This window comes from Haliaeetus leucocephalus, unplaced genomic scaffold (genome assembly GCF_000737465.1).
Source record: "Haliaeetus leucocephalus isolate CR32 unplaced genomic scaffold, Haliaeetus_leucocephalus-4.0 Scaffold295, whole genome shotgun sequence".
Lineage (NCBI taxonomy): Eukaryota > Metazoa > Chordata > Aves > Accipitriformes > Accipitridae > Haliaeetus > Haliaeetus leucocephalus.
Window position 1 is genome coordinate 1792599 of NW_010972731.1, and position 13326 is coordinate 1805924.

A 13326-nucleotide genomic window follows, 5' to 3' on the forward strand; every position below is an offset into this window, starting at 1 on the left:
GGCCGGGCCGGCGGTGAGGAGCCCCGAGGGCGCGGACCGGGGCACGAGTTTCCTCGGCGCCCGGCCCCGCGTTCCCCGGGCAGCGCCTGCCCTGGGGAATTTGCAAGTGAGACGCGGAGAGTTCCCGCAGGAGCTCGGGTGACTTTTAATCTTTAACTGCGGCACGGGGAAGGGACGCGGGTAACTAAGGAGATGGGTTGCTACGGCCTCTGAAATGCCTCGTCTGTCAGAGGTGAACCCTTGACCACTGCATGGGTGGGAAGGAACCTCCGTGTTTACGCAGGAAATGATTCGCTCTGACTTTTTTCTTGGCGTACTCGTTGACCCTTTCTGTCACGTAGCAATTACTTTAGTTCCCCTCGAAAGTGAGGGATTCGATAGCCTTGTTCTCTGATACACCTTCCAAAGCAAGTATCAGGCATTCCTCCTTCCTTCTGAAAGCCTCATGTATCTCAACTCCATCACTGCCAATGATAAAAACACAGTGTACTCTTAATTTACACTCAGCTGCTGCTACTTAGAAAGGAGTTGAAAATACCACTTTTCTCAGACATCTGTCTTTGTGATAAACCAGGGACAAGTGGAAGAAGCGTTAAAGATCTCTTTTGCTCTAGGGGACGTTTTGTTTTGCTGCTGTTGTGCTTGGCCCTGCTTGCTTGTTTTTTAAGCACAGAAACTTCAATGCGATTTGTTCATCGTTGGAGTTTTCCTGTTCAAGATTTCAAATTCAGGTACAGGCCTCTGTCACATCCAACTCCTAAAGGCCATCTTTGAGCTTGTGACGCAGACCAGAACAAATTGAACTAAGACCAGGAGATGCATTTCACATAGGCAGCAATTTCTCTTCTGCTAATAAACAATTACGGTCTGTGCTGTTATTCTAATTTTGACCCATTGGTTGAAAACATTTGAATTCATGGTCTCTGCATTAATTTTTTTTTTTTTTTTTTTTTTTTTTTTTTTTTTTTTTTTTTTTTAGTTTTTCTTTTATTATTCTGGATACCATTTGCAAATAAATATTTAGTCCAAAACATGCTAAACCTTTGTTATTTGTTTTCAGAATGCTGTCCTTAACATAGTATACAGACATCTTAAATGTTTGTAAAATGTGAAAATTACAATTAAACAAACTCTTAAACAATCTAAGCAGAAAATTTAAATGGGTCTTTTAAAAGAAATCATTAAAATCTGGAGATTTTGTAGCTAGTGTTTTGCTTATGTTTTTATCTCTCTTAAACAGGTTGCATTAAAGTAAAACTTGGCTGCTGTGAATAGAGCTTGTTAACATGAAACTCACTGGAGTTGTCTGCATCCAGGAGCACTATGGAGCAATTTTCAACATGGAGGAGAAATTGTTATATGTGTCTGGTAATAGAAGACAGTATTTCACTGACAGAAAACTTACACTGAGTGGGGTAGCAACACCCTGGCGCCAAACCTCTAACTCCAAAGTGAATGGAAATGCTGGAGCACTGAGTGAAAAAAGAATGAGAGCAGTGGTGACAGGAGGCGGAGGCTATTTTGGATACAAGCTGGGATGTGCTCTTGCCAACGCAGGAGCTTCTGTTGTTCTGTATGACATACACAAGCCTGTCTGGGAAATTCCCAATGGAGTAGTGTGTATCCAGGTATGATAAACTATATTTTCACAACAGTCAAAGTTAGTTCATTTGCCTTCTCCATAATGTCTTACTAGTTTTCACAGATTCCAAATACCTAATTGCAAATTATTACAAATTTCAGTAACTTTTAACTGTGTGAATATCCCATGTGATTTTTGGTCAACTGGTTTTAGTGTGTCTTAAAATAAGGAAAACAATGAAACCTGTAATGTGTAGCACAGAGTACCTGCTCCATCTCCTGACCCTGAAGTACTCCTCAGGACCCAGTCACCGCCCTCATCTGTGCCTTTGTTTAATCACCTGTAGAATGAACATAGGGGTATTATGAGGCTTAATTAATGTTTTTAAAGTCCATGTAAGAAAATTATCACCAAGTACTGAAATGGACCTAGTTTTCAGACTCAGGATGTACAATTATATTTATGCATTCCCTCTGTGCTAGCCCACTATATGACAAATGCTAACCTGCAGCTTTGATTTCAAGTCCAACTATCTTTCCTTATGTGTTACAGGCAGATGTAAGGGATTACGATGCCATATTTGCAGCCTTTGAAGGGGCTGACTGTGTGTTTCATGTAGCTTCATATGGAATGTCAGGAAGAGAGCAAGTGAGTCCAAACAGTTTTGGTTTTTTCTGTGTGACTGCCCACACCGAGAATGAGCGACTCGATGCTGTAACACTGCATGTTAGATTTTATCCCTTCAAATTGTCCTGAGAGCCTGAATCCACATCCATGCTGTTTTGGTAAATTGCTCTGTTCAAACTGGTGTGCTAGCTGCAAGCAATCTGCTTACAGTACTGTTTTCCTAGTTGTGAAATTACTTCCTCCCCAATAGAGGCTCCACCAGCGCCCTGGGAGGGCTTTTGAGTTGGAAATGGCATTGAAGAGTTCTGAAGTTGTGCAAGGACAAAAGGAAAGACGAGGGAGGCTGGATCCCTCCAAAACCCTGATCCTTCCCTAAACCTTTCACATGGAACTCCTAGGTGTAAGGTCACTGGGAGGAATAAAACCTGAACAAAATTATAAATTATTTTACATAACTAAACTGTAACAACGGCTGTATTTCAAGTCTCAATTGTTTGCCATTGGGTAAAAAGCTGTAAGGACGTACTTGATGTAGGACTCAGAGCCACAATTTTTATGATTAGAGTTACAAACACACACACTTTCTCACCTTATTTAATAAAAGGAACTTCAGTAATTACCTTAGCTGGATAGAACAGCTCGTTCAAAGATGTTTGCAGATGAACAATGCATACTTGGAATTGCTCTGGGTAGCGGCAACCAGTCACTGAAGTGCTACTGAAACATGGATATTTAACATATTGCTGCAAGATATATAATAACTGGCAATGTATGTTTAGAACACTGCAATTCTCTTTGCTTCAAGCAGGCTAGTCTGTAAAAATACAAGAAAAATACAGTCATAGTTTAAAAATAATGATTTTACTTCTTGAAGTCTGAAACAGCAGTCTAAATTATCTTTTTTATAATCAAAGCACTAAACTCATTACCTTTATTTGGGGACATTTATAACATTCCCCTATTGAATTTAAAATGTATTAAAAAATGCACAATTTCTTTATTTTTGTAGTTGCATAGAGAAGAGATTGAAACTGTGAACATTCATGGAACAAGATTCATCATTGATGGTACGTATCTAACCTTGCCACTGGATGTTAATACAGCATATCAAAATATCACACCACTTAGAAAAAGGAGTTGGCTTTTTTGGCACACACAGTTTTTTACCAAATACTTTACATTTTTGGCAGAAGACGCGGAAACATGTCATCATTTTTCTTTTACGCTTGATTCTGTTATGGGGTGTGATATGACACCAGCACTGCAGTTCAACTACTTCAGCTTTTCGTAACCATGATTGACCTGGTGTCAGAATCCGTATCCACGTAAGGAGTTAACCATTTCCATGTGCATTTCATAGCAGTAAACCTCATTACTATCTAATAGCTTGTGCACAGGTAGTGGGCAGCCCTGGAAGCAGATGGACCTCTAGCCACCTGCCTGGTTCGAGCTGAAGCCCATCTCAGTAGGCTGGTAGCAGCCCTCCCAGAGGCATAGTGTTTGTTAGCTTACAGCATCCAAATCACGATGTGCCCGATTATAAGCATTTGGTTCTACACTGATGTCTTCCCTTTAAATATGCTTTGCATTTTAAACCACCCAATCATAAAATGGAAGGATTTGCTTTTTTAAGATTTGACAGTTTCTCAGAAAAAGGTCATACAAACTTTTTTTCCATATTGTTTCATTTTCCACTAAACTAATTTACTTTATACCTTGCCACAGCCTGCAAACAAAGGAACATCGCTAGATTGATATACACCAGTACAGTAAATGTGGTGTTTGGAGGGCTTCCTATTGAAGATGGTGATGAGGAAACTGTGCCATATTTTCCAGTTGAAAAGGTAATTTGGTTGTATTATATTTTCAAGTTTCCTCTTTGTTTACTTTCTTGTTTCTGAAAAACCCTGGAGTTTTCATGAGCGTGTTTTGCCTGATGCCAGAATCCAGGTACCAGAAAGAAGAAAGAAAACTCTTTATCGATTCTATTCACAATCTTGACATGTCAGTTTTATGTACATTGCCGTATATATTTCTTTGTTTCCTATCAAGGCCTTGATTTTGGAAAATAACTCTTACAGTGTCCCGTTAACATTAATGAAATTCCACCTGGACATAGGGATCGTGTTATGTGGCTTGGTGCCTCTTTAGCCATATATTATTTATACGATTTTTCTGTTTCTCCCTTATTGAAGATAACGTATATTCTATGTAGAGCTGATATGGACAAGTAGCCTATTTTTATATGGGTTTATTGCATTTAATTAAAAAGGAGAAAGTACTTTTGGGTGCTTTGCATGCACAGTTGGTTTTTGTGTCCCTCCTCTCTCCATCAAGTATTTCAGTCTTTCAAGAAGTAGAGATGGATAGAGAAAATATTGAGTAATATTTTGAATTATATGTCAAATAAAATTTTCTCTGGGACAGTGCCACAAGAAAGTGAACAGGATAATTCAGACCAATCATGTCTTCAAAACTTGGCTTTTGACTCTTCCGTTACCTGAAAAAGAAATCCAGATTACAAAGTAGTGGTCAATTACATTCTTGGCAGCATTCAAAGCATACATATATGTATTGCTTCTCAAATGTGCTGAAATTAATTAACTGGATTTGCATAAACAGAAATGCTTGCTTACCCTAGCAATATGTATGTTTTATCCTAAACTAATACCCCACAGCTTCTGTATTTTGAGGTATTTGTTGCCATCTGCTAAGTAAAAACTAGTGAAGAAGAGATGCCCCTCTGCCCTGTCGTTTCAAGAATAGATAAAAACATATTTGCTTTTTCTCTGTAGCATGTTGATCATTATTCCAGAACCAAATCAATTGCAGAACAAATGGTACTAGCAGCTAATGGAACTCCACTAGCAGGTACTTTTCTTACCATGAATTCATAGTAGAATTTACTCCTCCCTTTCTTCTTCCTCACTAACATCCTGTATCCTGTATCAATCCTTAGTGGACAAGATTGTCCAGCAATTATGAAATCAAGTTATCTACGCTCTCTCACAAACGAAAAGATTTTAACTTAAAAATCACTTTTAATTGTTTTTAAGTTCCCATAGTGTCCATAAAAGCTTTTAGCATGGTAGCAATGAGTTCAGTATGTTAATTGAAAAGATGAAGACAGCTATAAATTAAACAAAAAGAAGTGTTTAATGTCACTGTATTATGCAACATAAGTAAAACATGAATGCTGATTAAATTGTTGTCCATCCATCCCCCCCGCCCCAAGTTATATATTAAAATCTGAAGAAGCTACCTGATACTACAGCCTGGAATTATTTATTAGTGCTTCCCAAAGTTTTCCATGTTGAGGAAGCCAGTTATACACTTGAATACTTAAGCTCAACTGTGAGATACTATAACTGCCAGTGCAAAGCAAATTAATGTAAAGTGCAACATGACGCTATGTGACCAAGTGATACTGAGCTAAATTTAGCTGTGGACAACTTACAGAAAAGACTCTCTTCACTTGATACTGGCAGAGGGCTATAAAGAGATATAAAGTCATTGATGGGCATTCCATCCCAATAGAATTATTTTGTTTAAAAAATAAAGGTTTTTTTCCTTATTTCCTCAGCAGCTGTTCACATCAAAGACCCTCTTAATTTGAGGAGCAATACAGAGTTCTGCTTTTGTCAATGAAATTAGAACCAGTCAGTGCTCCAAACATCCCATTTTGATCCTGTGCCATAGCAGGACTGAGTATTTTGCATGTTTTCAAGTACTATTACGAACCGTTATTAGCAGATGATGAACCAGCCAACTGATAATACTTGGGAAGTGATTGGATTTTCAGGATAGTCCTTACTTTCTCCCGTTGAAATTATCACGAGCTTCTACAGGAGTTCTAGTGGGAGCTGGTTGTGCCTACTGTTGAGAACCTTTCAGCTCTATCTTGTACTGCTAGTGAGTCACTGTTTCCCATCAATAATTTTGTCTAAGATTAGTTGGTTTCATTCCACTTTCCTACCAATAACTTGCTCACTTCAGCAAACTCATCACCACAGTTGGCACGTTCATTCACTGCTTTGGCACAGAGACAAACAACTGGTTATAAAGAGATTTTGAAATATCTGGTAATTTCTAGGAATCCGACTATGCTGGCAGGACTTCTCTGAATCTTGCCTTGCTATTTTGCATGTTCTGATTCTGCCAACTTAATATCCAACTACTAATTCAACACCTTTTGGTATGTATTATTTTTTAAGATGGTGAAGTTCATTTATTTCAGAGTAAGTTCTGCTACCACAGTCTTTGGTTCATACAAAGAAAGATATAACATGGTCACATGAAAGTCACTTAAGAATGGTCTTATCAATTCTTCTAGGAGGTGGAATACTTTATACGTGTGTTCTTCGCCCACCAGGAATCTATGGACCACAAGAGCAAAGACACTTGCCAAGGCTAGCAGTATGTATTTTATTTTTTTTAATCAGCAGAATCTTCTATTATATGCAGCAGCATCACTTATTTGTGTTATAAATTGACTGACCTTCTTACTGGGCAGCAATTCAACAATTCAGTTGTCTGCTGAGGACATTGTAACTTTTGTTAACAGGCACTATACTGTATCTGTAAAGAATGTACAGTACATTAAAAAAGCCTTTTTTTAAAATACAAACACATGTAGGTCCAGCTTTATAATTTAATGCTTACTGTAATTATAAGATTCAGGCCAATCTATGATATTTCAAATGTCTGTTTGCATGCAACTTACACCAAATGGTTTAAAATATTAATGAAAAGAGATACGACAAAATATCTTATTTCCAGTCTCAACAGCTTTCACTATGCAATGAAACAAGTGACGGAGTGGGAAGCACCTTCTGGTACACTAGGTTACTGAAGGGCAAACAGCTGAGGTGCTTATGTTTTACCCTTTTTCACTTGCTGTAGGACTAGTACAGTGTTTAGAATATGATCCCTATAAAATTATATGAGTCAGTTATTTTAAAAGCATCAGTACAATATAAAGTTACACACAGCTTTGAGGAACGAATAGATTCAAGCTTACCACGTAATACATATTTTTGTTTTGTGGCTGAGGCAGGGAATTACATTAAAGTCAGCCAAAATATACTTTATCATCTTCTAAATAAAATATCTTTTAAGAATGGCAAATGTCATTTTAGTTAAACCTGAGATGTTTGCTTTAGCCTCTGAAAAAAATACAGTCTTTTTAAACTTCCATTTAAGATTTTAAGATTATTTGTTATGAGCCCATTTTAAGACATTATGCAACCGTCACATTTTGCAGTTTCTAAAATGTACCTGTTAAATGAAAAATATAACACCTAGCATTACTTTCCATTTTTTCCCAGCCAAAGCTATTTGTTAAATTTGATCCAATTTTGTGAATACTTTTGATCCATTCAGAACTGTATCTTACCTTTCTATACAATATTTTACTTATCCTTAGAACAGACTTGTATTTTTTGTAAATTGAGGACATATTGTGTTCAATTCGTTCTTTGATCCTTCCTCATGAGCAATATTTTTAGAGCTTTCTGCACTTCTCTTGATTCTTTTTAATTGATTCATGTATTTTTTTAAGTAGAGACAAACCTACATTTAGCTGGAAAAGAGAGTGCACTGTACCTCATTTTAAAACCCATTTTGCTTTGGTTTCATGTTTGTTTATGTCCACAGAAGAATATTGAGAGAGGGCTACTTAGCTTCAAGTTTGGAGATCCTTCTGCTAAAATGAACTGGGTGCATGCAGAGAATCTTGTACAAGCTCAAATCCTAGCTGCTGAAGCTCTCACTCCTGAAAAGAACTACATAGCTGTAAGTAAACAATACAAGCACCACAGTTTTTATCTGACAGTGAATTCTGCCACTGTATCCTGTACTATAGTAACTACTGTAGTAGCAGTAATTACTGTTTGTGTTACTGTCCTTTAGCTTATGTTATTGTCTGTGTTTTTAGTTGGCAAATGTGCTATGAACAGTGTGGGACCTGGCAGCATTGGCTGTGCAGTGTGTTAAGAGTTGGAATATTCAGTTCTGTAAGAATATCTCTACCTTTGCATTTTTGTAATGTAGTATTTGCCATTTCTGGAAGATGAACAAAAAATGTTTGCTATGTCAGAAATTAAATTGGAAGTTCAGGCAGATTCATCCCCTGTTCCCCTGTATATAGATCCAGACTTAATGTTCTGAACTGTGATAATCAGTTCTTCCCATACCATATGCAAATAAAAGCACATTTCATTTGGGTTCATTGATTTAAAAAATAGTTGCAACTGTTTTGCTCCTTGTAAACACAGTTTTTTTATTTGACCTAGAAGCACTACCCTTAAAGTGTGTTAGAAAGATTTTCAAAGTAGATTAAACTACTTTTTCTAAAACTCTAAAAGCAAAAGGGAAAGAGGTAACTTATGCCTTGGTTGCACAGATGGAGTCTTATGGATTTCAATGAGTCTTCACTAGACCGAGAGCAAAACATGTCCCACCATTTGGTGAATATGTGTTAACAGCACAAGTTAGAAATGGCACCACTTCCAGTGCATTTGGTAATCTCTGTATAGTCAGTGTAGCCATTCTGTATAGCACATCTATTAGACATAATTTATACCAAGGCATGTTAATCACATAAACCACTTGTCCACCAATTTCATTGCACATGTTAGTGCAAATGATTGAAACACATGTAGACAGTTTGTTGACTTGTACGTACAGCCATGCATATTTTATATTGCTGTATTATTTTTAAGCTATTCATAAGGAGTGAGATAAAGAAAATGAAGTCAATATATATGCAGTATTATTTTTGCTAACTTGCCTCTTCTCTACCTCTTTAACAGAGTGGCCAGGTGTATTTCATTAATGATGGCGAAAAATTCAACCTTTTTGAATGGTTAACTCCACTTGTATGTGCAATATATACTTTATCTCCAAATACATTCATTTCTTTGACTGTATACAACTCCAGCTTTTGTGTGCATGTTACATTTGGTATGTTTGCTTTGGGTGCAAGAGTTCTGATGTGAGTTTAATTCCTGCTTGAAGTTCAGCATGATTAGCGCTGTAACAAAGCCTACCTAAAATACTACATTAAAGCAACTGTCTTCACCAAGCCGAAGGACCATCTAAACGAGTATCCTCTTTCGAGTTGCCATTATCTTAATTTCTTGGGTGCGCATCTGTTAACGGTGGCTATTTTGGGTGGACAAAAAATATAAATCCTAATTATTAATGTGTAATATACTTTCTTTTCAAAAGATCATTTTATTGTTAATGCTGGGCTCAAAACCGCAAATATGTCACAATGTTAAATTAGGTGTCAGCACACCATGACATTTCGATCAATTGTTATAAACTTTTTTTTCCCTTTTTTTAAGACTGCCACTTGAAAATTACATAGTGTCTGCATGTGACATTTAACTGGAATTCCCTCGAAAACGAAAACTCAAATAGTAACAGCAATGATGAATTTTTCTGTTTTATCAGTAAATATTTCCACAAATATCTTCTGTGTTGAAACTTTAAAACTTGTTTGAGGTTTCTGTTTTTTTTCACTGTTTCTTAAATCTTTCAGTTTGAAAGATTAGGTTGCAGTAAACCACGGATACGTATTCCTACTTCCTTAGTTTATGCATCAGGTAAAAATATTTTATCAACACTTCTCTTTCCTGTCCACATTACCCTCATTCCTGATTGTAATATGATATTGGTTGTTTTTAATTTGCCCACAATTTTCATTTTCATGTATAAAAATAATACACTATGGGCCCATCTAGTGAGCAGCAGTTAGGGGTGAAGTTCAGCTCTATGCAGTGTGGTGAAATCAGAATTATCTCTTATTTAATTCCCACAAAAACAGGTTTTATGTAGGACTTAACAGAGGTATAACTTTGTGGAGTTAATGGTATAAATATAAAAAGATAAATGTAAAAATTGATGACTTCATGAAATACGCTGAAGAGTATCTGCTTTGCTGCATGGGTAGATTTCTTGTTCCCCTGTATCCCATGCTTTCTCCAGAATGAACCCCCATGTGCAGCTAAGACAGAATCCAACTTGGAGTATTTTGTTACCATTTTTTTAATGAAGCCTCATGATCTTTTCACTAGACCTGTCACCAACCCTCCAAACCCTTTTCACACAAGCACCCTAATTCAGGCTGCCTGAAGTATTAAACCCAACCCCTTGTGAGCAAGTAGTCCTGCTGATGTTAGTAATAGTGCCCTGAGCTCTTAGGTACGTGGTTATCTTTCATTATCATACACAGTGTGAGATACACCAAAATCATAATGGCATAGCAATTTACTATTCTTACCTCAAGTAGAAATCTTTTGTTATGCAGCCATGATAATGGAATACCTTCATCTGATGCTGAAGCCATTTGTTGAACTGTCCCCACTGCTGACCAGAAATGAGGTAAAAAGTCTTTGTTTGTAAACTCCCCTTAATTCTCACAGGATGCATGCATACATGTTAATACTGAGGTACAATTTAAAATTAAATCAGTAGAAAGTAAAATCCACCCAGTACTACCTCAGCCTCCAGTTTCCAGGGCAAACGTATGCATCATGTACATTTTAGGCAATATATTATGTTCGTTACCATGATCTTTGAAAAGATAAGAGCTTATGCTTACAATCTGGGCGAGGCTGATTCAGCTCCTTCCCTCCAAGGCTCAGTATCCTGTATGGCTTTGGCTGGTCAGTTGTGCCCTAATTTCTGAAGATACTTAGGCACCCAAGAGACGGCTTTTATCTGCCTCCTTAGGTACATAAACGGGAGTGCAGAACATTTTTTGTGGATGTTTTCAAGACTAGAAGATTCTGCTTTGCAGCTTTTACTGCCTCTCTGGGCTTTCAAGGTTCTCCTTTTGAGTGAACAATTTTAAAAATAATTTGACTGTGACTAGGACATTGATGTAAGTTGTGTTGTTTTTTTTTATTTTACATTTCCTTTAACTGTGTCTTTGCTACCATTTACAGACTTTGTTCCAATTTCCTATGTATTCATATCTTTGTATGTTAACTCTTGCCCTATAGGTACAGAACATTTCTATAACTCATACGTTTCGAATAGACAAGGCCCGGAGTCAGCTGGGGTACAGCCCAGAGAAGTTTGCATTTGCTGATTCTGTGGACCATTACATTAAAACAAGACCAGAAGCCCAGAATCATCACAGCTTCCTCAAAGTGTTGCTTTCTTTAATTTTTAGTTTAAGTTTGATCTTTCTTTCTTTAAGTTTTGATGGCCTCTCAGTTTTGCATTTTTTTAAAGAAACACAACACTGACTTACCTAAACTGCACATATTCAGTCACAGTACTGCTACCTGGATCATTCTAATCTCCACAATAGTTACTGGCCCCAGTGCAATAAACAGGCAATTATTTTTAGATTTAAAAAACAATATCGTAACATATCAGCAGCTGTACTTGAGAAATACAGTTAACAAGTACAGCCAAATCACTGAAACACGTTGGAGTCGAGATTGTTGCATCTGTTTATTTCACACCAAAAAAACACGTTTCCAAACTGATTGCTGAAGTAAAAGAGAACCTGCAGAAGAACAAGAGCTACAATCAGCCTGCAGTGCTTCACTGGTGAAGAAAAACGGCTAAAAGGATTGACCACAGCTGCTGCCCTGGGGAACTGAGGAACAAGCAAAGGGAGGGACAGAACCAATTACTGTAAATAACATATACCAGCCCTACAGAGAGAGTTCACACCATGTGAACTTCTTTTGTGAATTAGCTGTATCACTGCATATGGGGGAAAATAAAAGCATACTTGAAACTTTGCTGCAGTCAGTCCTGTGCCTCTGTGCACACTGTTCCAGAACTGCTCCCTGCTTTACCCCTGGGGTGCAGAGCCATCTGTAACAGCAAGCACCTAGCACCAGTTTGGAGGCCTAGGGGGTACGTGCAGGTATGGTTTTTCATGAGTCAAACCTGTGTATTTTAGTTAAATTGGAAGATACTAAGTTACCTGAAAGTGCATTTATGTCACAGTAGAGGAATCTGCCACTGTGGGTTGCACTGATCTTTGTACTGCTTTGTTTACCTCCTGTAGTCATGAAGGACAAAAACTAACAATAAAGTTTAGTTGCCTATCAGCTGAGCTTTAGGTACAACTATGTTTTTGCACATAATTTCTTAAGTATAGCAGCTGTACTGAACAAATCTCTGCAGTAGCTAAAGTGAACAATGTGTTTTTGAATTACTGTTCAGCTAAAACGGGCTGGTCTGGGAGGCCCCACTCCCTCCCATCCAGCACTCACACTGGCGATTTATCACAGAAATCTCTCTGCACCTTTTCCAGCCTGTAACATGGGGAGGGAACAATCAAGAGCACTATGCGAGCATAAAGAGAGAGGTTGGGAAAGGAGACAGGACTAGGGATGCGACAGGAGATCTAGAGGAATCAAGGTGGTGGTGTGGGGGGGTGTAATCATGGATGGATTTGAGAACCCTTTGAGAAGGTGAGGGCTCTTAGACCTCACCTCAGTTGCCTCAGTCTGGGGCAAGCAGCAAAGGCCAGGTGCAGGGCCTGCGGGTTGAGGGTGCAGTAACCCAGATACAGCACGGGAAGGCAGAACTGCCAAAATTTCTATTTCTGATTTTTTTTTTTACGCCAAAAGACAGGCCACTTTCCTCGGTACATACCACAACTTTCTCTACTTCAATTTTAAGGTGAGCGACTGGCAACCCGCCCCGCCCTCCCGAGCGGCGCCGTGCCCGGCCCGGCCGACGAAGGCCGTACCGTCTCCGGGCGACCCCGCTCGCCGCCAACGCGGCCTCGCCGATCGGGCGGCGAAAAGGAGCCGCCGCGGCGGCGGAGGGGACAAAACAACTTGGCAGCGGTGGGATTCGAACCCACGCCATCGAAATGACTGGAGCCTAAATCCAGCGCCTTAGACCACTCGGCCACGCTACCGCCTGGCTGCTGAGCCGCCCGCCAGGCCTCTTTCAGCGGGGCAGCGCCGCCGCTCTCCCCACCCGCCCCCGCATGTTGCCCACCTGCCTCTGCGCTACCACAACGCCCTCCGGCCCGGCCGGCCGGCGCCCTCCCTCCCCGGGAAACGCGACTACCGCAGCTGGCGGGCCCCCCTCGCTCTCCGGCGGAGGGGCTCCGCGGCCGGGGCCGCCGG

The 13326-nt window shown here is 39.2% G+C and overlaps 1 protein-coding gene and 1 non-coding gene across 2 annotated transcripts; one reads left to right on the top strand and one right to left on the bottom strand.

The window, feature by feature from the left end:
• The first annotated feature begins 1241 nt into the window (after nucleotides 1-1241).
• Nucleotides 1242-11469, top strand: LOC104833505 (putative short-chain dehydrogenase/reductase family 42E member 2). Its single transcript, XM_010570197.1, has 11 exons — nucleotides 1242-1628; nucleotides 2135-2230; nucleotides 3219-3276; nucleotides 3935-4053; nucleotides 5005-5080; nucleotides 6543-6625; nucleotides 7865-8002; nucleotides 9022-9087; nucleotides 9756-9819; nucleotides 10524-10597; nucleotides 11221-11469. The coding sequence occupies exons 1-11, from the start codon at nucleotides 1287-1289 to the stop codon at nucleotides 11467-11469; spliced, it is 1365 nt and encodes a 454-aa protein (XP_010568499.1). The 5' UTR covers nucleotides 1242-1286.
• A 1561-nt stretch (nucleotides 11470-13030) lies between these two features.
• On the bottom strand, nucleotides 13031-13112 carry TRNAL-UAG. Its single transcript has one exon. It is a non-coding gene; the product is annotated as a tRNA-Leu (tRNA).
• Nucleotides 13113-13326: the final 214 nt, after the last annotated feature.